General features: G+C 46.1%; 2 protein-coding genes across 7 annotated transcripts in view; one reads left to right on the top strand and one right to left on the bottom strand.

Moving 5' to 3' along the window:
* Positions 1–70: 70 nt before the first annotated feature.
* On the bottom strand, positions 71–3,399 carry SMPD2 (sphingomyelin phosphodiesterase 2). 2 transcript variants are annotated; one of them, XM_081140858.1, is made up of 11 exons: positions 3,136–3,399; positions 2,848–2,965; positions 2,540–2,636; positions 2,341–2,417; positions 1,887–1,980; positions 1,668–1,757; positions 1,359–1,441; positions 1,099–1,231; positions 903–1,007; positions 573–726; positions 71–474 (listed from the first exon to the last, which is right to left on the bottom strand). In XM_081140858.1, exons 2-11 carry the CDS (start codon positions 2,895–2,897, stop codon positions 86–88), a joined length of 1,272 nt encoding a protein of 423 aa, XP_080996984.1. In that variant the 5' UTR covers positions 2,898–2,965; positions 3,136–3,399; the 3' UTR covers positions 71–85. The 2 variants fall into 2 exon arrangements, with proteins under 2 accessions (XP_080996984.1, XP_080996985.1); XM_081140859.1 differs by having other exon boundaries at positions 2,848–3,382.
* A 41-nt stretch (positions 3,400–3,440) lies between these two features.
* The window catches only part of PPIL6 (peptidylprolyl isomerase like 6), a 24,161-nt gene continuing 10,232 nt past the window's right edge, over positions 3,441–17,369 (top strand). For 2 of the 5 annotated variants that reach the window (XM_081140860.1, XM_081140862.1), the window contains exons 1-5: positions 3,443–3,610; positions 7,538–7,633; positions 10,569–10,757; positions 13,691–13,753; positions 13,869–14,016. In XM_081140860.1, coding sequence (XP_080996986.1) covers positions 3,503–3,610; positions 7,538–7,633; positions 10,569–10,757; positions 13,691–13,753; positions 13,869–14,016 — 604 coding nt within the window. In that variant the 5' untranslated portion in view covers positions 3,443–3,502. Of the gene's footprint in view, positions 3,611–7,537; positions 7,634–10,568; positions 10,758–13,690; positions 13,754–13,868; positions 14,017–17,369 lie in introns of all 5 variants that reach the window. The other 3 variants (XM_081140861.1, XM_081140863.1, XM_081140864.1) reach the window with 3 other exon arrangements.

Raw genomic sequence — 17,369 nt, 5'->3', positions numbered from 1 at the left:
ATGTGTAGGAGCCTGAAGGTCTACATTGTGACAATCAATTGCTGTCTCTACAACGAAAAAGACAGAGCAATCAAAGTGTCAAGCTTTATTGGTCCTCAGCCCTGTCCCCCTCCTGATGCCCCAGGAACAAGGCTGGCTGAGACACTGTGCCCAGGTCCTGGGCCTCCTTTGCCTTTCCTAGCACATGCTGGAGCTCAGCCTGGGCCTTACATAAGCCCTTGGCCTCCTGCATGTGGAAGATGTAGACTGCACCTGCCCCCAGCATCAGTCCTATGCTGGGGGTCCAGAACAGTATGGCAACTTCCCTGATCCCTCCTCCAGCGGCCAGGACACATAGCACTGCCAAGAAAAGCAGCCCTAGACCAGTCATATAGCCAGCAAACGTGGCCCACCAACGAGCTTGAACTACAGCCAGATCCAGCTCTGTCAAGGCCTCCCTTAGCACACTGATCAATGGCGACCTCTCTGCTGGTCCTAGAACAAGGCAGGGCAGTGGGGTAGAAGAGAGGGTCAGAGTGGAAGGGCTGCCTTGTGGCGGGGAGGGACCAAGGGAAAAGGCAGGGGTGACTCACCGTGGGTAGAACTGGGGTTCTGCTGGGGTGGGCTGTGTCTCACACACAGAGTAGCCATCAGGGCCTCATGATCAGAGAAGGGGGAGCTACTGTGAGGGTCGTGGCCTGTAGTAGTTTTGAGAGTCTTACAGGAGATGTAGAACCCAGAAACTGCCTGGGAAAAGTAAAGGCCAGAGAGAAATTTATATCTTCCCAGAAAACCAGCTCCTGGCTATCCCATTCTCCAGTTATCAGTGAACTAAGACTAGACTAGCTAGACAAAGGATCAGCAGATTGGTGAGAGATGAAAAGACACAGTGGGTGAAGGCACATTATGGGGAGAGGCCTGACCTTATAAAGCACATAGTCGATGCGGATGCCATAGGGAAAGGGCTGCAGCTCCTTCTGGTTGACATAGCAGTTCCCAGGTACCATTGTACAGCCTTCTTCAGAACCCTAGATGAACAGTTGCCTCGTGCCAGAATGTGGGAAAAGAAGGGAAAGAAGCTGGGCATCCAGGTGGGGAAATAATCAGGTAGGTCCTCACCTTGAAATCTCGGGTCTCAAGGTAGGCATCATGCAGCCCTGTCCACTCCTTCAGCAGGCGGCAGCCCAGGTCCTTTGGGTGTAAGTTGAGGTCCCCACACAATAGAACCACATCGGCCTTCTTGGATGTATGGCTGGGGGAACCAGGTGAGTAAGGCAAGAATTCTTTCTTAGCCAGCTCTATCCCATTAGTGGAGCTCTGGCCACCCCTCAGCCCCTGGACCCCATCCCACTTCCCTTGTCAAGCCCAGGCTCACACACTGGATGAAATGGGCCAGTTCCCAAGCTTGGGCCACACGATGTGCTAAGTAGATGTCCTTCTGTCGATTGTACTCTGCATGGAGCTGAGCAAGATAAATGAGATTACAGCAGATGAGGCTAAAGGTCCCAAGGGCAGGTCTAAATGAAACTTGTATCTGTCACTTGGCATGGTGCTTGGTGAACCTTGCCTACTGACTAGTAGACCCTGCCTCCACACTTCACCCCCAGGCAGCCCAGCTAGAGGAGTCCCATCTCTTTCATAGGACCAGGCTGCCTGTCCCAGCCCTAAGCACTGCCAGTTTCACTCACATGGGTCACGTAGACATTGAGCACCAGTCCACTGAGATGGAGTACCAGCAGCCCCACAGCCTTCCCACAGAACCAGTCACCATGATGGATCTGCAGGCAGGAGGGGGCAGGAACTCAGGGCACTGCTAAGCTCTTTCTGCCCATCCCCTGCAGCCCTAGGAGGGCTGTGTTAGTGGGTGGTGGGGAAGGGAGGTGGAAGAGGTCAGAGGTCAGGCATACCATGTAGGGGTAGCCATTGAGAGTGTAGACATGCTGGGTGAATTCCTGGATTGGGTGTTTGGAGAAAACACAAAGGCCACTGCCAATGATGCCACTGAAACACAAGGCCTGATTAATAGCCAGAAAAGCAGGAAGAGAAAGAACCAGTCTTCTTCCCTTCCCTTGTCTCAGCACTTATCAGCTACTTTTTTCTCTCTCTCTCCTGCTGGGACCAGCCCTAGAACACAGCTCAAAGCAACAGCCTTTGTGGGACGAATGACAGGGTGACCTGATAACAAGGCTGAGATGAGCTGAAGAGCTAGCTAGGATCTTCCAGGTTCCACCCTCTCCTGCTTCCACACCAGGAAGAAAGGGTGCTGGGAGAGGGAGGAGGGTGCAGGCAGGACAGGGTACAGCTGGCCAGGGTCAAGAGCCTCTAGGTCAAAACAGGCTTCCAGGCCAGTAGCCTTCTCACCTCCTGAAGTAGTGTGCATCTGGGTAGGTGGGCAACAGCTTCTGTCTCAGGTACTGGAAGTCCTGCTCACTCCACACCTGGGGGAAGGGGTGAGGTGGTCGGCCTGGCTCATTCCCCAGAGGGAAAGTCTCCTGCTCCACCCCCACCCCCGCCACCCCTCCTCTTATCCAGGGTTCCACACCAGTTCCACACAGCCCACCTCCTCCAGTAGAGCTAGGTCGAAGCTCTCCATGTTCAGAAAGTCCCCCAGGCGCTTCATGCGGTCTGCTCGGTGCTTGCTCACGTAGGGAATGCCCCTAAGAACAGAAAGGTCAGGGAAGGTGGCTGCTGGGGGTGCTCGGCCCTCCGACACCACTGGAGCTGGGGCGAGGTGCGGGTTCTCCCAGAACCCCGAGATCGTAGGACAGGGGAGAGCCCTGGCCCGGAGGTGAGGATGGTCGTCTCCTTCCGGCTGTGTGGGTGCGAACGGGGCTGTGGCCCCAGACCCCGCTCCGCGGAAGCACTCACCAGCAGTTGAGATTAAAGATCCTCAGTCGAAGGGAGAAGTTGGGCTTCATGGCGTGGACGCTGCGGGGGCTTCCGCAGCGACAGCCGCGGTCCGGACTGGTGCGGCCGGCGGCGCCTCCTGCCGAGGCGGTGCGCACAGGTGGTCGGCCCTGCCCCGCGCCCCCCGGAAGGCCGTGGCGCCCGAGCCCCCCAGGCTCAGGCCTAGCGCCGGGCCTCGCTACCCGCCACCCGCCGCAGACTCCCGCGTCACCCGGGCAACCGGCCCGCCGGCCCAAACCGGATGCCCACCTAGCCGGAAAGGCGATCTGCGGCGAAACCCGGGAGCTGGCGGGAGGCAAGGGCCGCGCGCGCGGGGGCCCGAACGGGCGGCGAGCCGGGCTGAGGCACAAGGGGCGCGGGGCTCCCGGTTCCTCTTCCCCGAAACTCGTCCCTGGCCTCAGCGGCCCGCGCTCCCTCGCCTGCAGCGCACCAGGCCCTCCAACAACAGGCGAACTAGCCGGGCCGCCGCCGCCGCCGCCCGCGCAGCCCTTAGCCCCGCCCCGCGTCCGCCCCAGTCCGCCCCTCACCTCCCCCTCCCGGCTAGTGGCGGGGCGGGACCTCGCGGTTGCCCTGGCGACACGCAGTGTTTGTGCCCGAGCAGTGCGCGGGCGCGGTCATGGCAGGCCAGTGCCGCTCGCTGTCGCCGCCCGCGCAGCCGCTGCAGGTGAAGGTGGTGGGGCTCTTCAAAAGCTCCGGCTTTCAGATTGCGAAGAGCACGGCAGAGGTAACGGCGAAGAAACCACCAGTGCGGGGGCCCTTCCGCTTCTCCTCCCGCCCTCCGGTGGTGGGGGGCGGTCGATGTTCCGGGCGGGGAATGTCCCGGCCGAATGGGGCCAGTCTGGTTGGATCTGAGCGCGTGGAGAAAAAGTGCGGGCTGGGGGCGGGCATTCCACTGCCAGGCCGGGTGCCTTTAAAGGGCCTTTCGAGCGGAGGGCGCGTTCAGAACCGTGCTGGGAATAAAGGTAGTTCCTTCTCTCTGCATATTCTTACATTTTATTTCACATAAAATTTTAACTGAAATTACGGATTTTAAAAATTCATGAAAAATGTTTAGGGAAAAGAGTTATAGATAGCTGATATTTTTTAAAACTTTTATTGATTTCAGAGAGAGGAAGGGAGAGGGAGAGAGAGAGTTGAAACATCAATGATGAGAGTCATTGATCGGCTGCCTCCTGCACGCCCCCTGCTGGGGATCGAACCCTCAACCCAGGCATGTGCCCTGATCCAGAATCCAACCCTGATCTCCTGGATCCTAGGTCGATGCTCAACCGCTGAGCCATGCCCGGCTCTGCATGATATATATATATATATGTATGTATATACTTTTTTACAAACTCTCCAAGTGATTTTTGAAAACCATTCAGAAAGGTTTTTTTAAATTGAATTTAAGTTTCTATAACAGTCACTGCATTCCAATAGAATTAGGTGCTTGAGGTGATTTCTTAATAAATGACGCACCATCAGGTGCTTTGGAGAGTACAGATACTTATTTGTAAACACACAGAATGATCTAGGTAGAAAAACACCCTAATTGGAAGAATGTGGCCAGCTCAGTAATGTTGCAGCACATCCATAACCCCGATGCAGGGGAGATGCAGCAATGTGTGAAATGTTGAAATGTAGAATTCAGCACGTCTTTGAGGTTTGCTCCAGAAATGCTGCTCTAAGGTTATGCGGAGCTTCTCTCCTTCCCACTTAGACTCTAGGACAATACCTTATTCATGTTTCTGTCTCCCAAAGTACTAAGCTGGATACTTGACACAAAATGTCCCCAAGCAGAAGAAATCTTAAATTCCTATCTTGCCTATTCCAAGTTCACAGAATTAAAGAAAAGTCTGTAATTATATCAAATCAGGAAGTAGTAACTAATTTGTGAAATAGGTAAAGTTTACATCAAAATGAAGGAATAGGTGATCAGAAGTCTGTGGAAATGATGTATGGATCATGAAAAGAAGTAGAAATTAAGGGTTTGTGTTAACTGGGCTGATGGTTTCAGCATAGTTTTTATGGCCTAAGTTGTACTTCATGTGCTAGAGGGATTTTTCCCCGTTGTTTTTCTTAACTCCTTTTCTGAAGGCACATGTTTTCTGTGCCTGCTCCACGCTGTAGTTAAGGTGTTGGCAATGTTTTTGTGTAAAGTCCAGATATTAAATTATTAGGCTCTCGTGGCCATAGGTTGTCAATGGCCACTACTCAGCTCTGTCCTTGTGGTGCAAAAGCAGCCACAGACAGTATATAAATGAATAGTGGTTTTCCAATAAAACTATTATGCACACTGAAATTTGACTTGCGTATAATTTCACATGACATGAAATACGATTCTTCTTTTGATTTTTTGATGTGGCATGCTGACCACAGTTTGCCATTCTCTGTTGTAGAGCACACTAAGTTAAGAAAACAGTGCCTTTATTGAAAGGTTAAGGGTCGGTGGTGCATGGCTGGCTATATAGCCATCTCAGACAGGTGAATAAAGAAAAATTAAATTTATTAAAAGAGGATGAGGATATCCAAAGGGAAGGGCTACACAGCACTGAGCCAAAGGGTAGTGGGCCCATGATGGCCGCAAAAATATACTTGGGACAGTGAAACAAGGAAGAGCATAGAAGAAGCAATGGGAGAGCCTAGGCTGGGCTGCTTTGGCTCACTGAGAAGTCAGAGAGAGAAGGGGGCCTTGGAGACAGGCTCAGGGGGTAAGCGGGGGAAATGCTGCTGCTGCCCATTGCTCCCCTGGTTGCAAGTCTTGTGGGGTCCCCTGAATGGGGGGAGGTGCACTGGGTCCTTTGTCCTGAGTGTATTTATCTCTTAATTTGCAGGTGGGAATCTTAAGGGAAGGTCTCAGTAGAATATTCATCAGCTTTCCAAGGGTCCTCTTTCAGAGTCATGGCCTCCACTGATTGGTGGGTGCCAGAGCAGGGAGTCATTAGTCAGTATATGTGGTCCTGAGGTAGCCATGGTTCCACTTGTCTGGTTTCCCTGCTTTTCTGGGCCTGGAGCTGAAATACAACTGAGGCCTATTTTTAGGGAGGAACGCTTAGGGAGTCTAAAACTCATGACCAGTGATATGCTAGGGGAGGGTAGGTTACCCTGGGGACAAGGTTCTTATTTCCACAGTTTCATCCCTTGCTAGGCATCCGAGACTTCCTTCCCTGGTGAGTCTCCATACCCGGGTTTCTGTACCTGGCCCATCTAACATTTATTGTATTAGTAATGATAATTTCCCTTTCCTAAGCTTTTGCCTACTGTAGCTCTATTTGAATATGAAAACATCAATGTAAATTAGTTCTATCTTAATAAAGTTAGTTCTATCTTAATAAAGGATCATGAAAATAAGCCCAACATGATTATATGTGAGCAATCCCAGATGCCTAATTAACAGACAAAGATTCAGATTTGTAAAAAGTATTACATATATACTAATTTGGATATAGTCCATTCTAGAACAAACACTAAATTATGACGAAAGCATGGTTAAGTATGTTTAATTTGAAAACTGTTGGGCTTATTAGTTATTCCAGGTGGTCCCTCAATTCAAAACAGTCATTCTGCACAATTGCCTCAGACTGAGCACAGACGCTGGAATTGAGTAAAAAGCACACATCATCAATTGGTGGGGGACAGTAGTAAGAAGGAAATGGCCAGGTTGCTGTTGCCTTCTGCTGTCCCTTGTCCCAAGGCAAGATGCACTCACATCCTTTTTTTCTCCCTCATGAAATATCACCCTTGATGAAATGTGCCAGGTCGGTGCCCTCTTAGACCGCAGCGGGAGAGGCCAGCTGTCACTTTCCCCTGTTGGCCCATCTACTCCTCAGACCCACTCAGAAAAACGAGGCCTAATTGTTATTGCCTCAACTACCTTCTCTTGCTTTAGGAGGAGGGAAAGTATGGCATATTAGGAACCAAAACTTTTTATTTTTGACGGGGATTGTTAACCAGTAAGAATTTTCTCTGATTCATATAGACACAATTATATATGTTAAACTAAAACATGCTCAATATCTAAACCTAAACGTGCCTGGCTGGTGTTGCACAGTGGTTGAGCGTCCACCCATGAACCAAGAGGTCAAGGGTTCAATTCCCGGTCAGGGCACATGCCCAGGTTCCGGGCTCGATCCCCAGTGGGGGGCTTGCAGGAGGCAGGGATCAATGACTCTCTCATCATGGATATTTCTGTCTCTCTCTGTCTCCTTCCTCTCTCTAAAATCAATAAAGATATATTAAAAAATAAAAGAGTATCCATAGATCCGGTGAGGCTTAATAAGAGTTTAATTTAAGAAAACATCCTAAAAGAACATGGCAGATCACAAAACTATTGTACAAACTTGTTTATTTGTTCATTTGTTTGTTCAGTTGCTATGTGTGAACGATCCACTGTGTGCCGGATGTGGAGGCCAGTGGAAATACGCGAAATCTCAGACATAGTCTTTGCCCTCAAAGAGACAAATAAGACAGAGCCCCTGCCTGGACTGGGGAGTGACTTAATGGAAGTGAACACAGGGGTTCTGGGTGGCTGGGAGGGGGCATTTAAGCCGGACAGAGCAGCCTGGGTATGCGTTGTATAAAATTTCTTGGGGACCCCATAAAAACTGGGAGAAATAATTACTACTTTAAAAAAGAACTTACTTTAAACTAGTTGTTCTATTTTGAAACCTAGAGTCTGAAGCGTAATTTTTCATCCCGATTTGAAGATCCTATAATAGTTCCTCTTCAAGAATTTGCATGGGATCAATATCTACAGGAGCAAAAAAGGGTAAAGGGTATACCGGGTGGGGGAAATGAGCACAATTTTGACTGAAGTATTTATGCATTGTTTTGGAAAAACTGAAGTAGTAATTTTAGCACAACTAAATTTTATTTCTCTAAATTATGCACTTTTCCTAAGTTATTTCAATGATTTTACCAGGCTGATTTTAAGAAAAAGTAAAATATTTACAGGATTTTCTTTTGGAAGGCATGTGATAAAGGTAAGTTTTAAATTCCCAGTGCTTCTATTTACCGCTGCTGATGGTTGCCCCTCTTTCCCTGCACATCACATTTCCTGTGACACCCTGGGGCTCTGGTTACTATGGACTGGCACTCTTGACTCTGGAAGGCTTTGGTTTTGGATCACAGATCTAGCGAGGGGCTTGTGTTGGGCTCTCTGCCTCGGGGAGCTCCTATGATGGCACCACATGCCCACAGGGTAGCCTTGTTCTAATCGAAGCTTCCTTCTCTGCATCTCCCCTCTAATGGTACCCTTGAAGAATCCCAGACCCCAGAGCTGGCAGAGCTTGTCCAGGGAGGGCAGATAGGTTTTCTCTTGGATGCCAGCCCTGATAAGTTGGTAGTGCTGCGTGGGGCATGTAACATGAAAAATTCTAAGGTGGCATCCTGGCTCAGGAATATCTCGTGTTGGGTGGGGGGAGGCTGGAATGGCGTATACTGCTTCCTTGACACCACTGGTCCTGTCCTGTAGAGAGCCCTGGTTTCCCTGCCCCACCCCATGTGGCCTGTGCCTAGTGAAATCCCGTTTCCACCGACTGGAGCAGTTCCAACTGTTCTGTGCTTGATTGCACAAGGAGGTCCTGTGATCTGTGATGATCCTGTAGATAGTGCTGCTTTACTGGAGACCACTTCACTCTCCAGTCTCATGAATGGTGCAAAACTGAATCAGGAATACCAGTTAAGTCTCATTCCATTTTCACAGCCATAATACATTTTCATTGGCATTCAAATAGAACCATAGCAAACACTTACATATGGTGCTTATTATATGCCAGACACTATTCTAATAGCTTCTACATTTATTAACTCTAATCCTTACAACAACTAGGGTGACCAATGGTCCTGGTTTACCCGGGACTGAGGAATTTCCTGGGATTCAGAAATTTTAATGCTAAAGCTGAGTCAGTCCAAACCAGGGCAGTTGGTCACCCTAACATAAAACAATGTTTTTCTTAATTTTTATCATCAAACGTACTATACTGTGTACCAGTGTCATGCTCTCCACCTCCCGGGCAGCCATGACCTTATGCTTTGGCCTGTACCTGCTCCCCTGAGGTTTTCCCACTGTCCTCTGACCTTTTCCGCCTGGGTTCCTGGGCTCCAGATGTTTTGTTTTCCTTCCTCCTGCTTTTCTCATGAGGCCTTCTAGGTCATCATCGCTGCTGCTTTCCACCTATTCTTTTTTTATTATCCTTCCTTTTTTCTCTCTCTCACCCTCACCTCCTGGATACTTGTCGCTTTAGCCTTTTCTTCCTTGTCAGGCCAGTATTTTGTCCTTCAGAGTAAGTGCTGTGTCACATGTTAGAGGCAGTGCTTATTAGCACACCTGAGGTTAGGTTCCGGCTGGCCTTATGCTTCAGCCCAATGTGTTGCACCCCTGAGGGATGGCTTCAGGGCTTTTGAAATGCCTTCCTCTCCCCTCCCCCTCCCCTCCCCCCTTCCCTCCCCTCTCCCCTTCCCCTCCCCTCTCCCCTTCCCCTCCCCTCCCCCTTCCCTCCCCTCCCCTCCCCTCCCCTCCCCTCCCCTCCCCTCCCTTCCCCTCCCCTCCCCTCCCCCCAGCAGCAACATACTGCCCATCATAGTGCTGGAGAGCCTCTCCCCTGAGGCAAGCGAGAGACACACACAGTCGAGGCATTTACCTCTTCAGCCTGAGTCAAGTGTACCTCCTGCATATCTCCCACCACACAAACGAAAATATCCACAAACTTTTTCTCCCCTTGCCAAAGTTTTGTGTCCTGTGAAATGTGATAACGCTGATCGGTTCAAACAGCTAGTGGTTTACAGTTCAGCCTGAACAAGTGTATTCTCTTTCTTGAAGCAGGCTTTGATAAGGGCATGGGAGGCTGTTCCCCAAACCAGCGCTCCTCTAAATGCAGCCTCCAGACCAGCCTCATTCGCACCTCCTGGGATGTTGTTAGAAATGCAAATTCTCAGGCCCCACCCCAGAATCAGAAACTCAGTTGGGGTTTAGGAATCTGCAATTCTGGTTGCCCACTGAAATTAGTGAATAGCTGTCCCAAATGAGCAGGATTGGCAGTGGGAATAATAAAGCAGGTCTCCTCGGAGGGGACATTCCTCAGTGGCCACACTCTGGGATTTAGGAGGTTGACTGGCCGTGTCCTGTGGGTGAAAAGGCACTTCATTTTGAAGGGCTGGGTGCTTGAAATGTTGATGCAGGTGAGTCCTCTTCGGGACCGCCCCTGGGGTGCCCAGAAGTCCTTGTTGGCCCTCAGGAGGCGTTTCCTCACCCTGACACACACCCTCCCGTCAATGAAGCATTCTTTCCACCCTGGGCACTGAAAACCATGTCTCGGTGCCCCACCTTCCCGTGTATGCGCTTCCACGTGTGCACACAGTGAACGTGCTTCAGAAATGAGGCCGAGATTGCCTTTTGTCCTCATGTTAATGCAACAAGTTTGCCACACGCACAGATTTTTATGACCAGATTACCATCTATTTTCTATGATTATACCATTTTCAAGATTACGTTTAGGGCATTCTTTGCTTTAAGTAATGTCAGAGTCATGAGAAATGTTCTTAAGTTCCTTTTGAGGGCAAAATTCTGAGGGGTGGCAAAATATATATTTTTTTAAAGATTTAGTTCTAGAGTTGAACCCAAGCTGTGGCTTGTGGGTTTAGCATGTTTTGTTTTTTGTTTTTCCTTTTTCGTGACCTTTTTTTCCGGTCCTTTTCCTTTATAGGAACTTAAGAATGAAGTCTGGGAGTATTCTTCCTATGTCATGTGTTTCGTTAATGACCAGCTCCTGGGTGATGCACTTGAACTTCAGAAATGGGCCCAGAAGGTGTGGGATATAGTTGACTATAAGCCCCATGCGCTTTATGAGGCACTTACTGTCGACTATTCTGCTAAATTCTTAAGAGACACCAAGGCAAGTTACACTAATTTTTAAAGAAAAGTAGTGAAATCTTTGATGATTTATGTTGATTCAGAGTTAGTTACTGATATCCTAATGAAGGGAATATAAAAGAGCACAAGACCAGGTTTGCAAAGGATTATAAAAGGGCTAAGTTTGGCTTGGTGGTGTGTTAACCAAGCATATCACACAGCAGGCAGGAGCACCCCCGTTCAAACAGTTCCACTTCCCTTAGAGGTTTAAATGCATCATCACTCATTTTAAAATATAAAGACTCCCCCTCAGAAAAGGTCAAGCCTTTCACTCGTTCACCTTTAGTGTGGAATATTTTAATTCATATTTTCTAACACCTAAGTGACAGCTGCTACACTAAGAGAATGATGGAAAGTTTGGGAAGAAAGGTGACATTTTAAAGCATGACACCTAGTTGGTGAGAGTAGGACTGGAACCATACAGGCTATGGCATTGAGGTTTCTGGTGGCAGAGGACAGTCATGAAGTTTGAGGTCCAGAGAGCTAGAGACAAGACATCAGGGTAGCATGGCAATAGAGATAAAAGTACTTTGTAATTTTGCTCACAAGCTTTGTAGCAACAACTACCTCATGCTGAAAATCACTTCATGCTTATGGTGGTCTGGGTGCACAGAAAAATTCAGGGCCTTTCTGAGCTGTGCAAAGGCAAAGACCAGTATCTTGCACCTCTGTTTAACCACTGCCTGGAACAGAATCTGAAACATGGTAGGTGCTCAGTGAATGTTTGGTTGAATAAACAATGCAGTTGGAAAATGCTAGAAACTCTGGGGTGTGAGGAGGCATTTAATGTTCATAGTTAATTCCCAAAGTGACAGGAGCCTAGAAGTACATGGTGTACTATGGGAACTTTGGACAGCAAGGAGACCAGAATTAGTGGGTAAACCAGGCTGGGAAAAGAACAGTATTGGTCAGGATTCTTGATGCCATCAATACTAAGCTACTCTGATTAACTTAAGGGAAAAAGGTATGTATTGAAGGGATATTGGTAACCACAGAATTGACACGTAAGCTGGAGAACTGCTTTGGAAAGCAGGTAGGAACCAAGGGAGGCCTGGCAACAGGAGAACATTCCAGAGTCACCCCCAGGAATATGCAGCCAGGATATGCCGTGGGTACCCACCCACTCGCCTGGGTTCAAATTGCCACCTTCACTAAGAACAACTACTCAGCTGTCCTTGTGTCTTTGTCACTCCCTGGAGAGCTAAGGCCCAGGCAGGAGCACCTAACTAGTGAATCGCAGGTCATATCCCTACATCCTGGCTCTCACAGGATGGGGAGAGGGAGAATATGGCCCCTTTATTTTCTGTAAAGGGTGGCTGGGCCCTGTGGTGAATTCCGCAAGTAGAAAAGGTGTTCAGCTGTTAGGTTGGAAAAAAACCCCTAAAGGTTGAACTTACCATCCATTCTGAACCAAGAAGGAACTTTTCATAAAGAGTATGACATAATCTTCTTTGCTTTTTTGGAAAAACTTTCAGGGCTGAGCAGAAACGGGCCGCAGTGAGGGAAGCGTGGCGCAGGGCAGCCGCCTGGAAGGCTGCTGTAGCGGGATGGGCTAGAGAGAGCGAGCTTGAGTGACCTAGTGGCAGTGAGGAGAGGAGGCCCAGATTCCAGAGAAAAGCCTTAGTTTTTTTTGGCCCAAATGGTAGGTTTTTCTTGCTGAGTAAAACCCAGGGACTTGCTCACTTTTGGGTTGGATTGCTATGCTACATAGTTATGTTTGTGTTTGGCTGCTCCGCGACATTATCTTGTGTTGCCTTCATTTGCTCTCTCTTCATTAGTGTTCAGAATTATCTAGTCTTGACAACCCCATAAAGACAAGATATTGTTGCACAGGGAATCATGATTTTCAGTAGTTTCTCTTTTTCCTCCTAAGCCTGTGAAATTGACTATATTATGCCTCTCATTCTCACGTGATAATATTCTTTTATAATTAAGAAATTGTAGTACAGAAGCTGAGAGGCACAAATTAATCATACTTGGCATAGATGCCAGAATACACAATATTATTTCAGTCTTTTAATTCAAAAAAGGTTAGAGTGACACAAAATTAATGACAGTGATACATTTAAAAGTTATTTATGTTTCCTAGATTCTTAAGAAACAGGGCAGGGAAAATTATGTACCTTGTTAAAGCAGGCAGCATTTTTATGTATGAGAACGGTGTCTTCAGATTCGAAATGTGTTCCATTAGATATGCTCTGCTCCCTAAATGAATGCTACTGTGGTGGAGAGTAGTGTTTTCATTTTGGATGCCTCTTTGTAGAGCTAGGCAAGATCTCACAAACGTTAGTTGTCTCTATCAGAAAGGATGCCAATTGAAAACAAGAGCTGGGGGCCTCTGGGAACATGAGGACATGATTGCACAACATCGAAAGCACAGCGTCCCTCTTCCCAGCCCCTGGAATCACACCTCCTGTGGATTTAGGAGCCTTCTTTTCCCACTCAGAAAGGCTGGCCTGGCTCTGGTTAGCTAATCTGAGCTGTCTGAAAATCCAGAACACATGGTAACCAAATCCATGGCCCTCCCATTGGCTCTTTTCCCAAAATTACTCAGAAAAGAAAAGAATTCCCAGTCATCTTCTTTTCCCAAAGGGACTGACTGGTGTTCTTTCCACATCTAGTTTGTGATGTAGTGGATATATATCTAGGCCATGTGTTCTCAGTCTTGGTGACAGGTTAATGTTATTCAGAGCTTTGTAACTGAAGGGTTTTAAAAAGTGTGTTACTTAGGTTTAAAGACTTGATATACTAAAATGAAACAAAATTTCTTAAGTGATTCTTTTAATTTTGTTGTTACGTTCTCCACTGTTAATGCTCTTGACCTCTTATCAATAAAAACATTATTGTTTTATTTTTGGTTATTTCTAAAATTTTCTTCCAAGATATTGACCTGTCTTTTTCTCCTGAATTTAATAGCATGATTTTGTGTTCTTGGATGTTTCTATTGATTTTTATCCAGTTGGAAGACTGATTTTTGAGGTAAGAGGGGTTTTTGTTATTTATTTATTTTTTAGTAAGTTGGGGTGTGTGGGAATCTGTAACTGTCAAAATGTTAAATATTTAATATTTGAAACATTTAATCTTTATTTTGTAGCTATATTGTGATGCGTGTCCCAAAACATGTAAAAATTTTCAGATCTTGTGCACAGGAAAAGCAGGGTTTTCTAAAAGTGGCATCAGGCTACATTATGCTGGTTCGTGTTTTCATCGAATAGTACAGAATGCTTGGATACAAGGAGGAGGTGAGCATAAAATCTGAAATACAACTTAATTGCAACATCAAATCAGAACGTACAGAATTTTATTTACCTTTGTAAAATGCATATAAAATTAGATATATTTAATACTAGATGTTCTATATATTTAAAGGATGTTTCATAGCCAAATAATGAGTTAAGATACTGATACTCTTAAAAAATTACCCAATTGTTAAACAAATCTAAAGTACGTTACCAGGAGTATTCTAAGTAAAAAGTCATATAAGAAAGCGGGATAACATTTTTAATCAAAATGTAGCTTTAAATGTTCACCTAAATAAATAAGAGTACCTAGAAAATACAGTACTTTTAAGAAACATAGTAAAGATGAGAATTTAAAAATAGAATAAATGGAAAACCACTTTTTCTCAATGTGACATTGTTACAACTGAAAAGTAAGATCTAGAGCATTTTGGTTTCCTTTCTGCGTTCTCTTCAGGTCAGTCCTTTGGCTTTATGCAGACTAGGTGCCTGGTTAACAGCACAAAATTAAATTTGGGGGGCTTTTTGGGAACTATCCCATAGGAAGCAAACAGCAATTTAAAAATTATTGGCTTAGGAAACCCCCCCAAAACTCATAGACACAGACAACAGTGTGGTGATTACCAGGGGAAAAGGGGGTGGGAAAGTAGGAGAGGGTGTAGGGGGATAAATGGTGACGGAAGGAGACTTGACTTGGGGTGGTGAACACACAGTACAATATAGAGGTGATGTATTACAGAATTGTACACCTGAAACCTATGTAATTGTATTAAATAATGTCACCCCAATAAAGTCAATAAAAAACCCAGAAAGGCTGAAGGTGAAACAATGAAAAAAATATAACATGTCAACACTAATGAAAAAAAAATTGGCTTAGTGTAGATTTGCTTGAACTTGATGAAATATGCAGAGGTTTACGTTAATAATGTTTAATTATTTTTCTACAATCTGGAACATTCTGAGGCTGATGAGAAAAATGCAGATTTAACCTGAGCATGTTGTATGTAAATCACCTATATTTTCCCCTCAGTTTCTCCAAAGTGAGATCAGATCACCAATACTGTCACCTGACCTCATTATTTTTCCACTTAATTTATATGCTATGTATCTTCCTATGTCAGTACACATAAGAATAAAGTTTTTACAGTCTGCCTAATTTTTCATCATATTGCTATACCAATTTCATTAATTCCCCATTGGTGAACATTTAGATTGTTTTCAATTTTTTATTAGTATAAAAAAGTCCTCAAGGGGCTCAATATCAGGGTCTCCTGATGCTTAGTTTGGTGTTGACTCTTATGTGCTGGGCTCCCAGGTGCTATGTTCTTTTTTGTCTTGGTTTTGTTTTTTGGTTAGACCTTCCTGCCCTCCACCCTCACACCCTCCTCTTCCCCAAGTAAGATTTTGGGAAAGTAGGTCATGTTCATTGTTTTTTCATTTGAAGTAAAATTTCCAAATAGTTAAGGGCACAGAGCTTAGGTCATGTTTTCAAAATAGTGAAGCAGCAATGTTAAGGACAGCTTGGAGAAAAACTCTGACTACTAGGTTCAAACCCAAGTTGACATGTGCACATTGGATAAGTCGCTTAGCATCTCTGGGTTGGTTTCTCATTTATAAAATGGGGGTAATTATCATATCACAGGATGTGCTGAAGATTCAACAGCATGGTGTATTGAAAGTGCCACGCTCTGTCCCTTTCTCCCTTTGGATGTCAGGTTCCCTCAGGGCTGTGTGTAGAATTCTGTAGTACAGGAGCTAAATGTACCTTGTGTCATGCCTTAGGATGCTTCCAGGCATTCCTGCTTGCCCTTTGGGACTAATAGGCCCTACACAGTCTTCACTGTCCCCAACCCCCAGCCCCGTCTCGTCCTCTGACATCTCCCTCGCACTCCCTCTGCTCCACACACTGAGCTCCTCGCCGGTTCTGAAGCACATCAAGCATACATGTGCCTTGAAGTGTTGTTTCTTTGCCTGGAACATACTGTACCCAGCTAGTCCTCCTTGCTACACACCCTGCTCTGTTTCTGTTTTTGCCCAGAGTTCATCTCAGCTAGGACTTACCTGATGATCCTATTTAAAACTGCTGACTTCCCCTCGCTGCTTCTCCGTGGTTAGAGCATCAGTCCGCAGACGGGAGGGTCTCCAGGTCCAGTCAAGGGAACAGCGTACCTTGGTTGCAGGCTCAGTCCCCTGGGCAGCTGCAGGAGGCAACCAGTCGATGTGTCTCTCACATTGGTGTCCCTCTCTCTCCCTCCCACTCTCTCTGAAAAGCAATGGAAAAAATATCCTCGGGTTAGGATTAAAAAGTAAATAAATAAAACTGCCACCTTCCTCCCCACACACCTCTCCTCAACTCCTTCCCCGATGCGCTCCTATCCCCTTACCCTGCTTTATTGTTTCTTCTTTATCTTCACCAATTCTTCACCACTGGGCATACTATTCTGTATTTCTTAGTTAATTTGTTTATTGTCTGTTTCCCTTCACTAGAGTATAAATTCCAGGAGGGCCAAGATTTTTATCTGTTTTGTTCACTGTTGTAGCCCCAGGTTTGAGAACAGTGCCTGGCATATAATAGGTGCCTAAAAAGTATTTGTTGAAAGAATGAATAAACAAATGAATGAATGAATGAACAGATAGTTAAATGGGAAACTTACATTCTAAAGTACAGAATTAAAGAAGATACAAGTCATTAATCCACTTTGGTAGGATTCTCTCTCTGTGGTTCCTGGAAGGTCTAGGCTTTAGAAGGATCTCTTGAAATATAGCTTAATACATTTTATCATCACCACCACCATGCCGATCGTCAGGATGGTGAAGATGATGATGAGGATGCATTCTGTAAGCACACGATGCTGCCTCATAGTAACAGCTGCTCGTGAACGAGCATGACGCTCTGCCAGGCGCTGACTCAGTGCTCTACCTACATGATTTCTTAATCCTCAGAACTACTTGGGAGTAACTTACCATTATCCACGTCTATACAGATGAGGAAACAGGCTTGGAAAAGGTAACTAACATCAAGATTTAAATCAGAATCATCAGACTTTAAAGTTTACTTTTAACCACTACTCTGCATTGCTGAATTTTTTTCAGACGTATAGAAATAATACCAGATATACAAGGCTGAATTCAAGGGGGTGGGTTATGGCCACAAAAAATATTACATACTGTTAGGAGTCAATATAAAAAATTCATCTGAGAAATCTAAAGCAAAGAGCATGAGTAATGGTGGGTGCTAGATGGACGGCAAAGGAGTGTCACTGGCGTTTAAGTGTTAGCAGGGGATGGGAACCATCTGGACAGATTTGTCTGAGCAAAGCAAACTTTAGGATCTAAAATAGGTGCTGGGGGACCCT

This window comes from Miniopterus schreibersii (assembly GCF_964146895.1).
Source record: "Miniopterus schreibersii genome assembly, chromosome: 6".
Taxonomy (NCBI): Eukaryota; Metazoa; Chordata; class Mammalia; order Chiroptera; family Miniopteridae; genus Miniopterus; species Miniopterus schreibersii.
Note: the sequence above shows the minus strand (reverse complement) of the source record. Positions and strands in the feature narration are given on the sequence as shown.